The sequence below is a fragment of the Podarcis pityusensis genome (assembly GCF_964106645.2).
Source record: "Podarcis pityusensis genome assembly, chromosome: 2".
NCBI classification, from domain to species: Eukaryota; Metazoa; Chordata; class Lepidosauria; order Squamata; family Lacertidae; genus Podarcis; species Podarcis pityusensis.
Window position 1 is genome coordinate 93,146,492 of NC_138029.1, and position 20,034 is coordinate 93,166,525.

General features: G+C 40.1%; 1 protein-coding gene across 4 annotated transcripts in view; it reads right to left on the bottom strand.

Moving 5' to 3' along the window:
• Positions 1–20,034, bottom strand: part of ITPR1 (inositol 1,4,5-trisphosphate receptor type 1) — a 216,347-nt gene that overhangs the window by 138,186 nt on the left and 58,127 nt on the right. For all 4 annotated transcript variants that reach the window (XM_080995581.1, XM_080995580.1, XM_080995579.1 and 1 more), the window contains one exon: positions 4,175–4,290. In XM_080995581.1, the coding sequence (XP_080851707.1) occupies positions 4,175–4,290 (116 nt within the window). The remainder of the gene's footprint in view (positions 1–4,174; positions 4,291–20,034) is intronic.

Here is a 20,034-nt window from a genome sequence, read left to right on the forward strand (position 1 = left end):
TAAGAGAAAGGCCTCCCTCAAGTATATAAACCCAGGCACGTTCATATGAGGGAATACAGTCTTTCAGAAAGCTTGGATCTAAAATGTACATCTAGATGGTTTGTTGCTAGTTCAGTTCCATCATGAACAGTGGTGGCCTACAGTGCATTACAAAAGGAACAAGAAGTCCTGCACTGTGGAAGAAAAGTCATCTTTCGTATTTCACAGAATGTCTCCTAAGACAAACATTCCTTTTTGACGTGCTTGCTAAACAGGGTAGTCAGCTTTCCATTAAAACATGCTGGAAGTGGCTTTACATTGCAGAACACCAAGAAGGATATTTTGGAACAACCATACAAGGTTATACAAGAAGGAGGATATAAACCCAAACAATTGCATTCCTCTAATCCATCCTTTAAACAACAACAACAAAAATCAAAATGAAAGAGAATACTTCAAGTGTATCTTACACTTCATTCTTTCAAGAAGAGAACATTTTTTGAAAGGTGTTAAATGGAGGTATAGGGTCCCACAACTCTTGATACTCAGAATCCCAAAAGTGTTAAATTAAAAAGCATTCGCAAGACCAAGAAACCTAAAATATGGGGTTACTGTCTACTAGTAGCAAAGCTGTTATATTTATCCAGATCCATTTCAGTCAGACTTGGGTCAGGAAGACATCTTGGTTAGCCCTGGGCAGCATGGGAGCAGCAGGACCAGAGGAAGAGCACTTCGGCCACAATATTTGGTCCAGGAACACACACAACTGCTAATTTGTGCTAAGCCATGGGTTTGGCTTAGTGTTGTAATGTGTGAACTCCATCAGTGTCCTGGAGTCACAAAATTTTTCATCATCGGTAATGCTTGGAAACGTCATAGCACTTTCAAAACCATCAACCAGAGTAAACTTCTCAATTGAGGTCCTGAGCTGCTGGTAGAGGTGGCAAAGAACTAGATGTGGGTTAACAAGTATAAACATCACAAAATGACAGTACTGTAATGGCTTCCACACAAGGGGCACATGCGTGGAACGACCAACTTTTGATGCTGAAGAACAAATCAAACCAAGCACTATATGAAAAGGCCACTAGGTGTCAGCTTTCTAAAAGGAGCATTGATTTTTGATGCCGGTCAAAAACTTCAGCGTCCCAGATTCCTAAATCCCTTAAATGGCATTAGCTTAAAATAACCTGACCCTTCGCATTGGTTGATCTGCAACAGAAGATGCTGAATTCCATTGGTAGACACACAAGCCAAAAATGCAAGTGATTAAATATTGGAGTTTTAACGTTTCCTTAAAGATTACTCCAAACCCACATGACACAAAAACAGTAAGACAGGAAACTGCTTTCACGTTCCGCAAAGACTGCGCCAGGAATTCTCAATGAACAGTCCTCACACACTAAGATGCTTGTGTGCTTCTATGCTGGCAAGAGATTCATGCAATAATACACACCATGGTACCACTTAGGCATCTTCTAACCATGTTAGTTTGTTTGCAGCACAAACAGCAGAAGAGCCCATTGGCATCTTGAAGGCTAACTCATTTTATTATGGCATTATGTATTGTGATGAAGCTTCATGCTGAAAAAAAAATTGCCGTAATTAAACTTTTACTGCTACAGGAAATTGTGGTGTCTAGGTCTGCGGTCTACAGGCACATGCTTCAGCTGTGAGCCAGTAAATATGTTTTCCTTTAGATTTACCCCTGAAAAACAAACTCCGCTATCCCTCCTAGATGCTTTTCTTTTTATATACTCATGTGTGTAGTTTAGGTTTGATAAAACAAATTATCATTGTTAAAAAAAATCTCCTGGTTGGTGTGATGGTAATCTCAGATCTTTTTCTGGATGAGCCGTTCCTTTAAAAACTCTTGTATATGATAAAAATCCATCACTTGTCTGCCACAGTTAAGTATAGCACTGAGATCCATGACTTGCTGAGGCAGAGATCTTAAAATAATAATAATAATCTGCTTGCTTTGAACAATCCAAATCATATCAACTGTTTCTGAAACCCCTCTGTTTCAGAATAGGTTGGTCATGAGACACTGTGGGCCGTCGTGAATTTGCTTTTAAAAGATAGACTCGTACCTGCTGTGACTACAGTGAAGGTTTACAAGCATCCAGTGAAGGTAGTTTTTCATATGTGGAACTGACCTCACATGCAAGGTCAACCCATTATTAATTATTTCCCAAGAATAAATTAAGAGTTAATACACTTGGCAATTACACACTCTGCTGGTTCTTTGGATTAACTATGCCTCATTCCTTTCCCAGAAGAACTTAGCATAGTCCAATGAGCATTTGATTTGTTCTAGCTAGATCGATACGTGCAGGGGTATTTTCAGGCCAAAGCATGCCAAATATATGGTGCCAACGCAAGAGCTATACACATTTATTCTGAATGGAACGTATTATATTCAAAACTGAACATTTAGTGAGTCCTGATCACGATGTCACAAAACTGATCACTGAAAGGATATCCATCCATCTCAGAAAGGAAAGAGTTAGGGAAAAGAGGAAATTAATAATAATAATAATAATAATAATAATAATAATAATAAATAAATAATAATATATTTATACCCCACCCATCTGGCTGGATTTCCCCAACCACTCTGGGCGGCTTCCAACAAAATATTAAAAATACATTAAAACATCAGTCATTAAAAACTTCCCTAAACAGGGATGCCTTCAGATGTCTTCTAAATGTCAGATAGTTTTTTATTTCTTTGTCATCTGATAGGAGGGCATTCCACTGGGTGGACGCCACTACTGAAAAGGCCCTGTGCCTGGTTCCCTGTAACTTCACTTCTCACAGTGAGGGAACCGCCAAAAGGCCCTTGGAGCTGGACCTCAGTGTCCAGGTTCAATGATGGGGGTGGAGATGCTCCTTCAGGTATACTGGGCCGAGGCCATTTAGGGCTTTAAAGGTTTAAAGGTTTAGGGCTTTAAACTCACATTTCAAACAGGTTTCCTTAAAATAAAATAAAAAGCCCAGTATTTTTTTTATAATGGGAATATAATAAAATAATCACTTGTTTAAAATATGCTCCTATTTCAACTTGAGTGTAAGCCTTTGCCTTGTATTTATGTACTTCATATAAAGTATTTTGTGTACTTTGTGTAAAGCCAGCTACAAACTGCAAGAATAAAAGAACTTAAAAGCATCTGACTTCAATTATTAAGTTTTTATTTTCAAAGTAAGATAGACATAAAGCTTATTCCAGTTTTCTTCACTACCCATGTAGAGAAGTTTATTTTCAATAATTATATGTTGTTACTCACACCACACTTTCATAATAAGAGATTTGCTTACTGCAGAGATGAGAACTGGAAAGTCTAATTTTCTAAAGAAGCAGACTCAGGCACAGTCAACCTGACCAACGTACCTGTCTAAACTATGAGTACTTTCAGCAACAGGCTTGTTATGAGAAACTACTGTGTAATAAGAGGTTTCCCAGCCTTTCCTTGCCAAGTTGCTACCACATTTTTAATGATTCAGGTCTGGGGAAAACACCTTCTCCCCTACCTGAAAGGGGGTAGGCATTGTTCCCCTGTGGAGCTTTCTCATCCTACACATGCAGAATCTATTCAAGGCCCATGTCCCTCATGTCTATGCTCTTAGTTTCTTGCACTCTCTTATACATGTAGCTGATTGCAGATGTTAATAAAAAGTATCATCAACTCTGATTCCCCCCCCCCCAATTTGACCTGGGTTTGGTTTGTTCACATTAAAGCACGTATTGAGAAGACCCCTGCCTACCTCTTTGCTAGCCACCTTTGTCCACACCTAAACAAAGACACCCCCCCACCCTTCACACCTCCCCACCCCTTCGCAGTTTGCTCCAAGCACCTCCCCTCACAGATCACAACAACCCCCACCCCCTTTTAAAGGAGAGCAGAGGTGCTTCCCAGAGTAGCTTCTGTAAAGTGATACTCCACTCAATTAAACAGCTCGCCTAGGCAACCTGCCACCAGCACTAATTGCCTGCTCACCTGCGTGTCGTTCACCATGCAGGAGTTGGCATGGCTGCCTGTTGACAGCCATATGAACTGCAGCATGGCAACAGTCTTACATATATGCGTGTCTGTCTGTGTGTGTAAAAATGATTATCTAAAAGTACTGTAACGTAAGATGCTGAAATCTAAAAGTAGCATAAGATGAAGATCAAGATCAGTACCATACTCACATGTAGCTTGTTGAGCAATACAGCGTCAGTTGTGCTGTTAGCTCCTGGCTTAGCAGCTTTCCAGAACTGCTTCTGTGCAGAATAGCGATTCATGGGACATAACTTAAAGAGGCAATCTACAAAGAGACATAAGAAATAGCCATAGTTTAGCCATAGTTACATGATATTAGTTTTATCAACTATTATTAGTTTTAATACCGTACACTAATTTTAAATATTTGGGAGACATTTGGAAGATTTTTTTTTTTTAAGGAAAACAAAGCCATTGTATAAAACAGAAGAATTCATTATTCCATGATTTATGATAAACAGCAGAATGGTGGTATTTGACTTCAAATCTACAAAGCACAAATAGTATGTTGATTTCTATACAATGAAGCACGTGATAAAAGAATTTGTGCTTTCCAGGTTTAATTCTCTTTAGCTCTAGTACACAGATCTAGATTTGGCCATCTAGATATGGCTCAATTTTTATTTTTATTTTTGAAAAGATAAATTGATGATTCATATAATATTTTTTGAAAACTCAGAGGCAGGCTATGACATTTATAATTCTGGAATCAAACTTTTATGCCCTACTCTTATATGGAACTGAAATAGGGGACTTTAAAGTAGCTTGAGGAGATTGCTGCATCAGTACAACCATTTCTGCTTGTCTGATGGAATGATCTCCCTTTTTCTTGCCCCACATGTTGATCTGTGTGTTCTCCCCAGAGCCTATCAGGTGGGCAAGAAGGGAGGAGAAGGGGGCCAAGCCCTATTGCACTAGCAGAACTTGACAAACTGGCTACCACTAGGCACAACTATTTAATTTTACCCACCCTTTTGACAGTACAACTAATGCAATTTTGTTTTCAGAATAAGATCTGGCAGGTCTATTTTACGAGCACCTAACCTAAGGGAAATCCCCTCAATTCTTGTTGAGGGCTGAAACTGGGATATTACCTAGCAGAAATGAAAGTTCATACACAGTAGAATTTTGACTTTCAAGACTTAATCTAAGCAAGCAGATGCAATCTTTTTCTGACTCAAATGTTTGATTTCACAAAGTTGCTCATATGGTTCAGCTATATGTGTCTTCTACGTACTGTTTTCAGGAAATGTAGCCACTGAACACAAACTGGAATCCAAACGCAAATACATTATTTTTGGGCAGAGATTTTGTTTACCGGCAGGATTAAAAGCACCCCGATATGCAATAATTAATTCCACCTATTAATAGCCCTATCAGATTTCATGCCAAGGAGTGTTCCAAGCCTTCTGCATTTTCAGTGAGTTTCCTTCACATTTTCAGACAAATAAAAGATATACTGTCGCGAATTCCTCACAGCGCTTTTAGCAGAAACGCTCAGAGTCCCAGGGTTTTTCCAGTGCAGTCTTTTTAATGTGAGCTATATACGGGTATTTACAAAAACAGTCCATACAGAGTACCTGCTCCTTAAGGCAAACAAATACTCTCCACCACAGCACCACCACACCACAGCACACCCACCACAGTTACTGTTGAACAGGCTTTCCTTTTTAAAACAGGTGATAGCCAATCACATTAATCACACTCCTGCTGAGTCACTCTGACCCAGCACTTCACAGAGTACAGTGGTGCCTCACAAGACGAAATTAATTCGTTCCGCGAATTTTTTCGTCTAGCGAATTTTTCGTCTTGCGAAGCACGAAATCCCATAGGAATGCATTGAAAATCAATTAATGCGTTCCTATGGTCAAAAAAAGTCCAAACAAAGCCAAATTTGGTACAACAAGAGTTTATTAAGTGCTCTTTAAAGTCACACATACTGTAAAGAGCATTTCAAAATTCAAACCCAGATTTTTTTTTAAAAAACAGCAGAGTTGCCCAATGGTCACAGAAAATCATAAAAATGCAGAAAAAACCACACAAGCTTCCAGATTCTTGCAAACCCCTCCCCAACTGTTCCCCTAGCCACCCAGCACACAGAAATTCAAATCCAGATTTTTTTTAAAAAAACAGCAGAGTGCCCCAATGGTCACAGAAAATCATAAAAATGCAGGAAAAAAACACACAAGCTTCCAGATTCTTGCAAACCCCTCCCCAACACCAAGTCCTTGAATTCCAAACACCCCAACCCAAAATCCAACCCCCCCCCAAAAAAGTTTTAAAAGCTTAACTTACCAAATGGCTGCAAAAGAAGTTTTGGAAAAGCTTCAAAAATCACCAGTCTTTAAAAACCTCAAAAAACGCTACTATGTACACTGCGTTCTATGAGTTGCTCCTCAAAGTCAAGTCGCAACTGTATTAACGGTGTTAAGAAAAAAGAAACAAACTTGCAAGACATTTTTGTCTTGCGAAGCAAGCCCATAGGGAAATTCGTCTTGCGAAGCAGCTCAAAAAACGGAAAACCCTTTCGTCTAGCGAGTTTTCCGTCTTGCGAGGCATTCGTCTTGCGGGGCACCACTGTATTGCATCATCCTGTTGAAGCCTGCAGACTTACTCAGTATCCTGCGAATCCCAACATATACATGCCTATGATTCTATGTGTTGTTTAAGTTATGGCATCATACTTGTAGAGGTACAATGTTCCCTACAATTCCACTGTAGCCTTCTTCAGGAAGTATGGAAATGGGGAAGTTACCATGTGATGGGGATGAAGCAGGGTTATAAGCATGCTAGATCCAGCTTCCTGGGTCTGTGGCTTTCCAATAGTTATAAGGCCTCCGTGAATACATCTTGTAAAATCCAGACTGCGAAATGTGTAAGGAATCCTCGTGGATACAAAAAAATGTCCACTGCAAAGGTCACATTCTAAACCATGGAAGGCAACTAAAATGGGGACAGAGGGTGGCTCTGATATGTTATCAGGTATCTGATATCCCTCACCTGATATGTTTTCTATTTCCATGATTCCTGTGGAGAGATTGGGTTATATCTCATAAAATGCAATGAATAAGCTACAGAAAGAATAATCTATCTTGGTCAGTGAAAACAATGACAGGAGTCGAAACTATGGAAACTTTTGCCTTGGCAGCTGTGAAACAATGGCAAACCTCTTGTGGCTTGAATGAAACTGAGATGGAAGCTTTTATTTTATTTTATTTTTAAAAAACACACACCAAAAATAGCTTCCTTCTTTATGAGCAAATTGCTGTGTACATTTTAACGTTGTTGTTTAATGCTTTGGTTCCATGATCACTTAGATTTACTTATTGTTTAAGTGGTTCCTTTGGTCTGACATTTTCTTGTTGCAGCTTACAGCTAAAACAGCTTATGGCTAAAACTAACAAAATCTAGTCAAGCAAGAAACGCTTTTTCAAACACCAAAATAATTGCATTTTGAAGCAATGTATTTAAATAGGATAAATGGACCTAAACAGGAATTATGGGCCAAATCTACTTATGCCAACAGACAAATACTAAAAAGGTTGTAATAGTTGTTTGCTCGCAGAGATTTATACAAGTTGCAATACTCTCTTCTACAACTGGCTTAACATTCCACCATAGAATGTGTGAGCGCCACTAATGTGCAAAGTTTCATCTCTATATCCAAAATAAAGATTACTTTGCCATCCCTCACAGCAGTACCAATCTTCCAAGCAACTATAATTTAAAGGACCCATGACTATGCCATCAGACTTTTCAAGCTGAGAGAGAAAGGAAACTGTAGAAAGGTTCTGGACATATGACTTCCTTCTGTTTTGCCATAAGCACCAGTGAGCAAGCACGTGACATTTAACCATTTATGCAGGCAGTGGCAACATGGCAAGAAGAACAGAGATAAGTAGCAAAACAGGTAAGTGACCTTCTAAGGGCTGCTTATGGAGTTTAGGTTGTCAATCACTGACTGCTGCTTGTATTTGTAGCATGAAGCAAATATATTAATGTATTGTAAGTTTCAGCAGTGAGGGTTTTTAAATAGAACGTGTTTTAGCAAGTTCAAGATGCTATTTCCACCAACAACTTGGGAAGCCACAATTAGATATAACTGCTTGGGAAAGGGGGAGAGAAAAGGAAAAGAGATTCTCCCTAGATCAGAACAAATTTCCCCCTCATCAGTTGCTAAGCAACAGATAATGCAAAAATTAAATCAAGCTCTTTCAGAATTGAGTGCTCCAAGTAACCATTAGAACTTCTAGCTGCCAGAAAAGTGAAAAATAGAACAGCTGTTCCAAGTGCCTCTTTGCAATTATGCAGAAATAAAACTTTAGGCTGTTCATTATGTAATGCAATAGACAATGCAATGTTATATGCAGTTGCATAATCAACTTCAAAATATGGCTTAATATCCTGGTTTGTCCTAGAGCAGTTAACCATAGTCCCCCAGTTCGGACAAAACAGGAAACGATGGTTAATTAAGAAATTTAATCACAGCTTGCATGGCAGAGCTCTGTGCATGAGTAAAAGGCCTGTGCATTGTTTCAGCTTAATAAGCAGATATAGGATCATCTGAAGCCTCTTACTAAATTAAGGGGGAAACTTACTTCAAGGGATCTTAGTATCCCACATCAAGTTACTGAAAAAGACAAGAAATGAGCCAATCTAACCTATTATTCTATTCTGCAGGTAGTCAGTCCCAATACTCTTCAGTAGAAAAAATACATTGATGGCTCAAGGCTAAAATCATTTGGACCTGGAACAACAAGTCACCTGGATCTTATCACTGAAAGTTATTTACTATTCTACCCATGGACTGCAAGAAGCTCAAACGTATCCATTCTTAAGGAAATCAGCCCTGAGTGCTCACTGGAAGGACAGATCGTGAAGCTGAGGCTCCAATACTTTGGCCACCTCATGAGAAGAGAAGACTCCCTGGAAAAGACCCTGATGTTGGGAAAGATGGAGGGCACAAGGAGAAGGGGACGACAGAGGACAAGATGGTTGGGCAGTGTTCTTGAAGCTACAAACATGAGTCTGACCAAACTGCGGGAGGCAGTGGAAAACAGGAGTGCCTGGCGTGCTCCGGTCCATGGGGTCACGAAGAGTTGGACACGACTAAACAAACAAAAACACCCGCACAATTACAATCCTAAAGTCATTTCAGAAAGAGTCCTGGCAAAATGAGAACAGGAAATCTTGGAAGCCACAGCTAAATAGTTTGACCCCTAGCAGATCTGCAGGGTTTTAGATACAGATATCTCCAAACATAATCCTGCCATTGGACAATGAAAATACTTCAGTCCTAGGGGCCAGAGGAGGAAGTAAGAAGCATGCATCCAGGCAACAGTCTAATGAGAACTGGATATGGGGGTGGGGTGCAGTATTGAACAGGGAATAGAAGGATGTACATTGTATTTTAGGTAAACCACCTTGAGATACTTCCAGATCAAAAGAAAGAGCAGAAAAGAATAGAATTTTCCATTTTATTGACCATGAACACAACAACAACCCCTTCCCAATTCCATAAATCAAAACAAAAACAAAGCAAGAATATTTGACTTTAAAAAGAAGGAAATGGAAGAGGGGTTACGCTTTCAAGTTGAGTTTTTCCCCAGACACTAATGTTTCGAATTTACATCCAAATGATTTGCAGAGATTGACAGCTGTGACTAACACAGAAGGTACACTTCAGGCTGGTATTTTTGTATTGCAAATTGTAATCAACGTGCCAGCCACAAAGAATCTTCATTTCTACCTGAGAGAGAAATGTATTCATTTGCCATTAGCAATCAGCAAACGGTACTTCCAGGAATGTAATAATGCAGAAAGTTGGAGAATCAGGGGACAAAAATATTTCCTAACCAACTGGAACGTATTTAAGTTTGCACAGATTTTAGACCAAGCTAAGCTGGTCCTCCAGAAGTTGACCGACTCGAATTCCCATCCGTTTCAGCCAGAATGCCAAAGGTCAGAAATTATGGGAGTTGTAGTCTTGCAACATCTGGAGATCCACATATTTCTGGAGTAGAACTTCTGGGTAATGCCATGGGTTGGGCCCAGAACATGCAAGTGTGACCAAGACAGCTATTGCCTCCACCTGCCTACTCATCCTCTCTCCAAGTTGCACAGTAGAGAGAATATCATGCTTTCTTGCCCTTTCCCCACCACTTTGAGCAGCATCAAGGGAGGGAGACACCACCCATTCCTATTGCTCACACGTTCCAAGGGAGGGAAACTCTACTGGGCACAGTTTTAAAAAGCCACAATTCCATAATGAAACAGGTAATGCAGTGTGTAACGGACTTTAGAAGCAAGGAGAGAAGTGCTAGCATTATAAGAAGGAAAACTAACACAACAATCTCTCTGTCTGAATGCTCCCAGGGAAAAAAGAGGTGGGTTCTGTGATAGTGTTGCAACTTTTCCCCCAGTTTGCTAACCTGACACCTGGTTTCCCATGTTTTAAGCACCAGACTATATTTAACTGATTTAACTGATATTTGACAGTAAAACGACAGCACCACCTGGATGTACTTTTCAGTTATTGTTTTTAGTGTGTGTGTGTGTGTAGCAGCTTAACTTGTGCTTCATTCACCTCAGGCTCGCCATTTAAAAAGTTACAGCATTGAAAGAGACATGTTGATAGCTCATAGCTTATCAGTGGATGCCATACAAAGAATAAATCTAACATACAGAAAACAAAACCATGCATTTAAATTACCAGAAGGATGTGAAGAAACAGTTGCAATGTGAGAGGATATTTATAACAAAACCCTGTTGTTACATTTTAACACTGGTAAAGAGTGAACTGTATGAAGAGATAAACTGTCAGTTGATTTCTGACTAAAGCCAGGAAGAGATGCAATGCATAGGGGTTCAGTTGGCAGTTTTCCAAGAAACAGCTAGGCTGTTGGTTTGTGGTGTTTTTTAAAAGGTCTTTACATACTTGGAAGGTTTTCTGTGATGGCAATTAACACCAGAACTTGGCTTTTATACAAGAAAGGAGAGTTGGGAAAGGGTCAGATTATGATAGTGGAGATTCTATTTAAAAAAATAAAATAAATCATCAGTCCTTAGTTGCTGCAGATTCACAATTCCAAGGAGAACCTAATGACTGGCCAGAGGGATCTGACTGGTATTGCCATAACGGCAAGCAGAGTGCTGTTTGAGAGGGAAGGGGGCTAGTCAATGAAGCGCCGAGGCAGAAGCTGAGAAGCCAGAAAGGACAGGAAGCCTCCAGAGACAGTTTTCTAGGATAGCCTCTGACCAGAGCTGCAGTCGCCAACAGCTGGCCCCAGGAAGACTTCAGAGGAGGCAACTGCAATATTTTCCTGGGATCTTCAAGTTACCTGACCAGAAGGAAGACTTCAGGGGAAAGCTGAAGGGAGCCTTTCAGAGGAACTGAGGCAGCCTCAAGGAGATTGAATCTAGTGTGAGTGATGAGCCAGTCTTGGACTCCCGGCAGTGTGTCCACTCAGCCCCAACTTTTGCCACGCCCATGCCCACTTGCAGCCCTATCCAGGTAAATTGTAGTACTGTAGCAGCAGTATTGGCAGTAAGCAACACTGTCAGGGAAGTCTAATATTGTACAAAAGGTACAATATTAGAAACATTTTATTAAATATGATGACCCTTGAACAGATGGAACAAGCCACTTCCAGAAACTCTAGAATTTCCTTTCAAACACACTTAAGAGAGGGCTGGGCAAGCATCTCTCAGAGGCCAACACAGCTCTAAATGCACTTATATTCCGTTTACTTATTTCCCACAATAATATAAAGTTAATGCTATAAATATTTAAAAATGTATGTGAGCAAAAAGGAGGAAATAAATACACAAATAAATGATCAAATGGGCTAAAACACGTTAAATTAATGTTTGAAATGCTAAATTTGTTTACAATATAAAATAAGGATTAACATTTACTTGTGCTTTATTGCACCAATGCATGATAAAATAAAACCCTCAATTTTTTAATGAATAAATTATCTGGTTCTTTAGCCTCACTCACACTTATAACGTTAGTCAACTTATGGGTGCTGGCTAATTAAAAAATATATTTATAATCGATTATTTCAATGTAAAATGCTCCATTAATTTTAACAGGATTGCATGTGGATATCTCTGCAATGAATTGTGGTTACTGTCTCCAGCTGGATTAGACTACTGTATTTTTCCATGTATAAGACGCCCCCTATTTTTTTTTAACTCTAAATTAAGAAATCAATATTTTAAACACATGAGATTGCCCAAACTTGTTGACCTTTTTTTTTAGGAAATTCACACCCAAATGTGCTGCCGCTGAGGGAGGGAGGCAAGGCAGGGCAGATGGGTGAGTGATAGCTAGCAACAGGGAGAAGGATTCAGAGCCAAGCAAGGCATGAAGATGGCGGACACCACTCAGATAGAACGGGCAGGTGAAGTGAAGTGCTGGAATGTATTTTTCTGTGTATAAGATGACCCCTGTGTATAAGACGGCCCCCTATTTTGGACTAAAAAAAATAAGCAAAAAAATCCACCTCTTATACATGGAAAAATACGGTACCTGCAAAGTGACTTCTTTTTTTAAGGCATGTGGAGAAAGACATTTAGAAGCAAAATTGCATTTTCATATCAGTCACACATGCTTTTCACAATATATATTTAAGTATGCAGGTCATATATTAAGCGCCTATGAAATACCAATCCACCTGTTCTCATTCCACGATAGTAATTTATAATAATAGGAATTCAGGTTGATTCTAAGTTCACAGCTCCTTTCAAATAATAATAATAATAAAACATTTGCAAGTCTGAGGTCACCAGTCACACTAGCTATTATTTCAAGAAATTCAAGTTTTATATTCTTCAAAATTATTGGAAATAGAATCATTAAAAGGAGAACAGTGAATGGCAGGCAGGAGATTGCAGTGTGGATATATGCTAACATCCTGCCCCATCCTTATGACAGAAACAAAATCTCTGTCTGTCTCTGTGTATATCAATATTAGACAGAGATACCATGAAAATCCCTATGGAAGAAACAATATTTTCTGGCAACAGAATCTCAATCATATCTGGTCTAGCAACAAACAGCACTCTATAGTTCTACTAAGGGATTCATATTCACAGACTTCCCTGGTCCGACTGCCACAATTTCCAATTGATTGCATGCATGCTTTAATAAATGGGTAGCTCTTTAAAAAGCTTCAGACAATGCAAATCTGAAGAAAGCAGGAAAAGTGTCATTTGGTTTGCCTGTAAGTAGTTGATTTTTTTAGAAAACAGTGGGAGGACAAGCCAGGCCAAGCCAGGGACAATAGTTTAGTCTCTTTCCCTCACGAACCCAAACTCATAACCCTAACCCCTCAAATACTAGCTTATTTGCTTTTTTAAAAAGGCTATTCAATGACAAAGCTATGTGACAAATGCCATATCTACTTTTGTCCTAAGTTTTCATTCCTAGATTGGCATGGGACAGGGAAAATAACTGATAAATGGAGAAGGTGGCCACAACGTTGCTGCTCCTTATTTGCTTTCAGTAGTAGTGTGAAACTTTGCATTAAAAATGCAGACAGCCACAAAAGGCTCAACAAGAACTGTAATTCTTGCAAGGTATTTTATATTCAGGTACAGTTAACCAAGTACAAAATATGCATAACGTTGTCAGTGGCAAAGGGTATGCAAATTTCAATTGTGACTTTCCCCCTTTTTGAAGGAAGATTTAGGCTGTGTAGAAACTTCTGAGCAGAAACAGGAAAGCCACATTTGAAACAAATGCACCATATTCAGCAATCTCTTGACTATCATATATCAGTTGGTGACAGAACAGTGGGAATACCCAAACTCTTCCTTCCCAGCTAGAGAAAGGACAGTAGCTTTGAATCCCCGTTACCAGAATTAGAGCTGCCCCAAATATTCTCCATTTTGTTCTCAGTCAGAAGCTAGCAAACTAGGTGGAGCAGCTATTGTCCCGTCCCCTGCCAAAGAAAAATCCAGTTTATGCGAATATCTACCCTACCCCCCCCCCCCCATCCAATCCTGTTTGGCACCATTATTCTCTCTTATGGCTGCTGTTTCCTCTTTCTGCAGCTCACCCAAAGAAAGATCATGCAGCAAACCCAATGCACTGGACTGCACACACAATCAGATTTGGCTACGTGACAATGTTAGGGGGGCCCTTGAGGATGTTTGAGAGAAAGGAGGCAAGTGAGGTCAATGTAAATGAATAAGTGAATGTTTTCAGAAGTTCGGGGAGGGCATTTTGGGAACTCCTAGAAACAGTTTGCGGGGGAAAACAGAGCCTAGCTGATGCACTCTACTTGTAGAATATCAGATTCTTATTTTCTTATTTTTTTAATGCAATCTAGTATTTGGCCCAAGAGATAACTGAGTGAAATGGAGAAAAGTTGGAGATGGGTAAAGCAAACTGGGATTTCAATAATAATAATAATAATAATAATAATAATAATAATAATGTGGTATTTCTTTGCTCTGTATTTTCATATTTAGCAGCAAGGTAAATAGTACCTGGGACGTGGGTGGTGCTGTGGTCTAAACCACTGAGCCTCTTGAGCTTGCCGATTGGAAGGTCGGCGGTTCAAATCCCAGCAACGGGGTGAGCTCCCGTCGCTCAGTCCCTGCTCCTGCCAACCTAGCAGTTCAAAAGCACATCAAAGTGCAAGTAGATAAATAGGTACCACTCCGGCAGGAAGGTAGACGGCGTTTCCATGCGCTGCTCTGGTTTTGCCAGAAGTGGCTTAGTCATGCTGGCTATTTGACCCGGAAAAACTGTCTGCAGACAAACGTCGGCTCCCTCGGCCAGTAAAGCGAGATGAGCGCCGAAACCCCAGAGTCGTCTGCGACTGGACTTAACTGTCAGGTGTCCTTTACTTTAAATAGTACCTACCTGCATGTGATGTTCTCTAACACTCACCAGACAGATAGTTAGAAAAGGCTTGGGGAGTCTCAGAAAGCAAAGCAAGTTATAGAGGAGATAACTACGTTTTAAAAGGACAGTGTTTGTCAAACTTCTATCGGCAGTCTTGATTGTGTGAGGTGACATGCACAATCCCCAACATTTAAGAGCTGGTTTGTATGATCAGCAGCTTCATGAATTTCTTGCCTAAAAATGCAAGAGTGTGTGTGTGTGTGTGTGTGTGAGAGAGAGAGAGAGAGAGAGAGAGAGAGAAAGAAAGAAAGAAAGAAAGAAAGAAAGAAAGAAAGAAAGAAACAGGCAAAACCTGTTGTTTCCCCACATCTACAAGAGATGAACAAAGCCCACTGGTCATTTTATAAAGCTGATAAAGTACATTGCCTAATATTAAGACTTAAACAGGATAAAAAAATACATCCCTGAAACTACTACTTAACTAGTCAGCTTTAAACTATCATTTTCAAAGAATACTTACTAATTTTTTGGTAGTACTACTTCCCTATTTTGTTAATGCAACTTCCCTATTTTGCTCAATAGTGCCCTTTTGCATATCTCTGAAACCTGTAGAATAACATGGCTCAAAGCTGCTTTTTGAATGTTGCACAGTTCCTGTTTAATTTTAGATGCTTTTAGGGAAAGACCCAACTGCTCAAGCTCAGAGGAATTCACCCTTCTCTTCCCTTCTTCCCGCCCTGCTGAGCCCTTCAAATCCTTAGTGGAGGCCCAAGACAGTCTACATTAAACAACTACAATCTTTTGGCAGAGGATCAAAAATTATTGTAACATAGCATGGAATTTCTCCATCAAGACATTTTTAGAGACGTGGCTTTGAAACTGTCTCCCACTTCTTCCGAAAAGAAACAGAAAAAGTTTCTCACTTGGCAACCCTCTTGTAATCTGAGATAAAAAGTCAACAAACAAAATCTGAATCGCTCCAAATATTGAAAGATAAGTACCTGTTAAAAGGTACGACCCCCAAAGTTTTAAGTGCAATAAAGCCATGTGTGGCAAAATGAACATAGGCTTCAACCTGATCCAGCATAGTGTTCTCCAACTAATATGTTCTCAGAATGGCCAATCAAGATGCCTCTGGGAAGTCTGCTAGACGGGCCTAACTGCAACATGGGAGTGGTCTAATTGTTCCCACACAGCCTCAACCTATCTTGGAATATAATGCTCACCTGTGACCACTGAAGCTTCCAAAATCTCTATAGCTCTAACTTCCCCTCTGAATGTAAACAGAAAGAGACTTTGGGCAAGTTGGTAAGCAGCTCCGACTCAGGGCTCCATGATTGTCTCCAATGCACTACCTGTTCCATACTGGCGCTAGGGTCCTGGGGAAAGATGCCTGCAATGGGCCCCATCTCCAAGTGGGCTGCCTCCATGTCATTGCCCAAAAGGAGAGGGGCAAGGGAAGTGGAGGGTGTTGCTCTCTTTGGCCCATCACTACTTGCATGCTTGTGAAGGGCAGGGGGAGGAAGGAGCAACAATGATGGGAACCATGGAATTAGTAGCCAGCCCATAAATTCAGGAGTGTTGGCCTTCTCAGGTCCCCAAGACCCACCCTGCTCACCAATTCTCTTCTTCTGCCTTGGTCTGATCCAAGTCTTTGGTTCTTACCTGGACTGTTTGCCTACACGCGTCCTTAGTGTTCTCCTGACCCAGATATGCCTTATGCTTTAACATGCCCACAGCTTTCCCTTTCCAAAATTACAGAAGAGGCACAATATCGTCAACTCAGCTATTCCGGCACTTTTTAGAACACCGAAAGCCATTCTCAGAGGAATTGGCAGACATGGGTGCCCTGCATGAAGACATTGAACTAAGTGGACTTTTAATTCTCTCAAACGCTTAAAGATTCAATGACACAGATATAGACAGAACAACCTCCCACCAAGCCTATTTCCTATCCACAATAATCCAAGTTGATTAACACTGAAGATTTCCCTATTACTGAAAACAATCTCCTTAACTTTGGAGGAAGGGAAACGAAAGTGGAAAAATAGTCCCTAAACTAGCAGAACAGTTCCTTCCAGAAGCAACAAGGAGCAGAGCGTTACCAAATAAGGCAAGTGAAAGCTAAACGCCAGAAAGAAGCAGGCCTCATTGTGGGTATTTTTTATTTTTTATTTTTTTGGGTGGTGTGTGCTAAAGATCAGACAGCTGGATAATAGAAAATGCAACTATACCAGCATTATTAGAGTGGTTCTCAGATGGAAAGAACAAATGTTCAGAAACCATGAACGGAAGCAAGGTCTGCCAGAACAAGGGACCTAAAGGCATTTAAACCAGGCTTCAGAATGCTACCACATATTTTTAGACACAGAAGAACATATTAAAGTCTAGAGTTAAACAGCCTATCCTGTCTTTTTCAGCAGGGTAGTTAAAGCTTAATATTTGCTTGTGCTGTTGTTGCTCATGAGATACAAGCAACCACTAGATAAACAACTGCAAGTTTAAAATGCAGAGTGCACCCCAGTATAATATACAGTACTCTACATTAGACACTTGTGTTTTTGTGGGGGTTTCCCCCCTTTTTTTTCTTTTAGTGCTTTAACACCTCTCTTCTAGGTGACTGTCATTTCCACTGTGACACTTAAGCAAAAACCATACAAAATGCTCTAGACATAAGGGTATTCACACCTTGGAATGTAAATGCTGCAAAATAAATTCTGAGGAAAAATTTTAAAATGTTGAGGAGCATAGACAGCTTACTATGTGCTGTGTGAAGAAATACTTTCTTTTGTTTGTTCTACATCTTCCAACATTCAGCTTCATTGGCAGTCCCTGTGTTAACAGTAGTGCCCTGAGAAAGAACTATCTAAGATTGTCAATTAAGTTCAAGACCACAGCAAAATTTTAACTAGGACTGTACACTTTGCCAGCTTTAAAACCTTTACTTCTTCAGAAACCACGTTCCTTTCAAAAGCTAAATTGATTTCTGCTTCGAACCTACACCAGGAGAATAATATGAAGTTATTCTCATTGCCTATTCATGGTTACAAAGCCCTAAATAGCACGGTCTTTGAAAATCCTACCTGCTGAACCACTTAAATATGAGGAGCATTCAAATTAAGAGAGCCTTATAAACCAGGATTTTAAAAAGACGTCCTATTTAATGGATGTGCGTTTACAGTAATGATACTGTGCTTCGATGTCTCACATCTTTTGAATGCCTTAAAAACAAAAGTGATTTCTGCATATCACTTTCAAGATATTAAGCTATATTTCAGTAAATAGGATAAGCCCTAAGAATATAAATGCATGGGTGGTAGCAAAAAGAGAGGAAGCGGCTAAGCTGGGGCAAAGAAATGAGAATGTGGTTAAAGTATGATTCAACATTAAGTTGTCCTCCAGCACAATCATTTAGTATATTGCTCTGGGAAGCTGCCTAAGACATTTGTCAACCAAGAGAAACAGAACCAGCAGTCAACTCGCATTTCCTGTTTGAGCAGCCAGTCAGTGGCTCAAGCTTCTCTCCACACATCTGGTGTTCCCACGGTTCCCCATTTAGACACTCGCCACTGAAACACTGCAAAAACATGAATCAAAGAACTGGGGCCTAATTTGAAGGTTCCCCAAAGAAAGCTTCTACAGTGTGAGCATCGTAGAAGACTTACAGTGCCTCTCACTTATGACAGGATTGATGCATGCTATTTTTAAACATAGGCTACATCACATGCTATACTAGGTGGGCAGAAGATATTGCAGAAGCACTTGGCAATGCTGAACATATTAACAGGTCTCTGAATAAAAGAGAGAGTCCTTTCCATCCACTAATGGTTCAATTTCCTACAAATATTCACACAACACTTTACCCATCATATTTTCAGGATATAAATAAAGCAGAGTGTAGAATTCACACTACATGACCATGCATGCTTCTAATTTAAAATATGACCATTTTACCCACTAGACAGGAACAGTGAATGAACAGGTGCTAATTTGCAAAAGACAAGAGGATTGCAATAGAGCAAGGTTAGACACATGGTATCCTCCAAATGTTGTGGACTAAAACTCCCATCCGCCCCAACCAGTGTGACAAGTAGTCAGGACGGATGGGAGTTGTAGTCCACAACATCTGGAGGGCACCAGGTTGGCCACCCCTGTGCTTGAGCATTAGAAGAGAGAGAAGAAACATAAGAGTAGCTCTAGCTGCCTCCTGAAGGAATCAGTTGCTCAGTGTCCAAGAGGAAACATGGTGAGTCTTTCAGTAACAATAAACAGAAGTCCTGTGATAGAGGGTAAAATCAAGCAGGCATTTCAAAGTCGGTAGCAAAGATGTCCAGGGCCTCCCTGATCAGCTTTAACGGAAAGTGTCTCAATTGTTGACACTCCAAGACTGATGGTGGAAATGCCTGCTCTAAAAATTAGATAATACTCCCAGAAAGTGTTGGCTGTTTCCAGTATGGTAGCGCTGCAGAGAGCTTGCTGGGGAGACCATGCATTAAAAAGGGACTCAAAAATAACTTAAATAAGGTTTTAATTACAAAAACAAAAACTCCTTATACACTAAATACATCAACAAACAAACATGACCCAACCACCAACCCATCCCCCAGGGTAATGCGAGAGCTAGGTGCTGCTCCTTATATACTACACCCAATTGCCAACACAGCTTAATCAATACAACTCAGCAGCACCTGCTATGTTTCACAGCTGTAAAGCTGGGTCTCGTTATTTTGCTCTGGCCCTTGCTCTGGCCCCTTAAAGACATACACATCAGGTGGAACAGTGATGAACCTTTACATTTAAAGAAACCATTCAACATTTCCCCTGCGGTTCATCATTGTGGAACAAAAACATAAAGCATACTTTGTACATGTTTTTCATGTGCAACCTTTGGAAGTGCTTTAGTAAAAATGTCTGCAATTTGATTGTCACCTGGAACATATTTAAATACAAACATTTCGTCAGCAATTAGTTTCTTTACAAATTGTAAACGTAACCTTAATACTCTAGTGCGCTGCGTATTGGTCTCTGAACATAGGATAGCAAGTCCACTCTGGGAATCAAGATAAACTCTTACTGGTAGTGTTACTTGCATCTGTAGGTCTGCAAATACTTGCAGATACCATTCCACATCACGAGTGGCCTGAATGC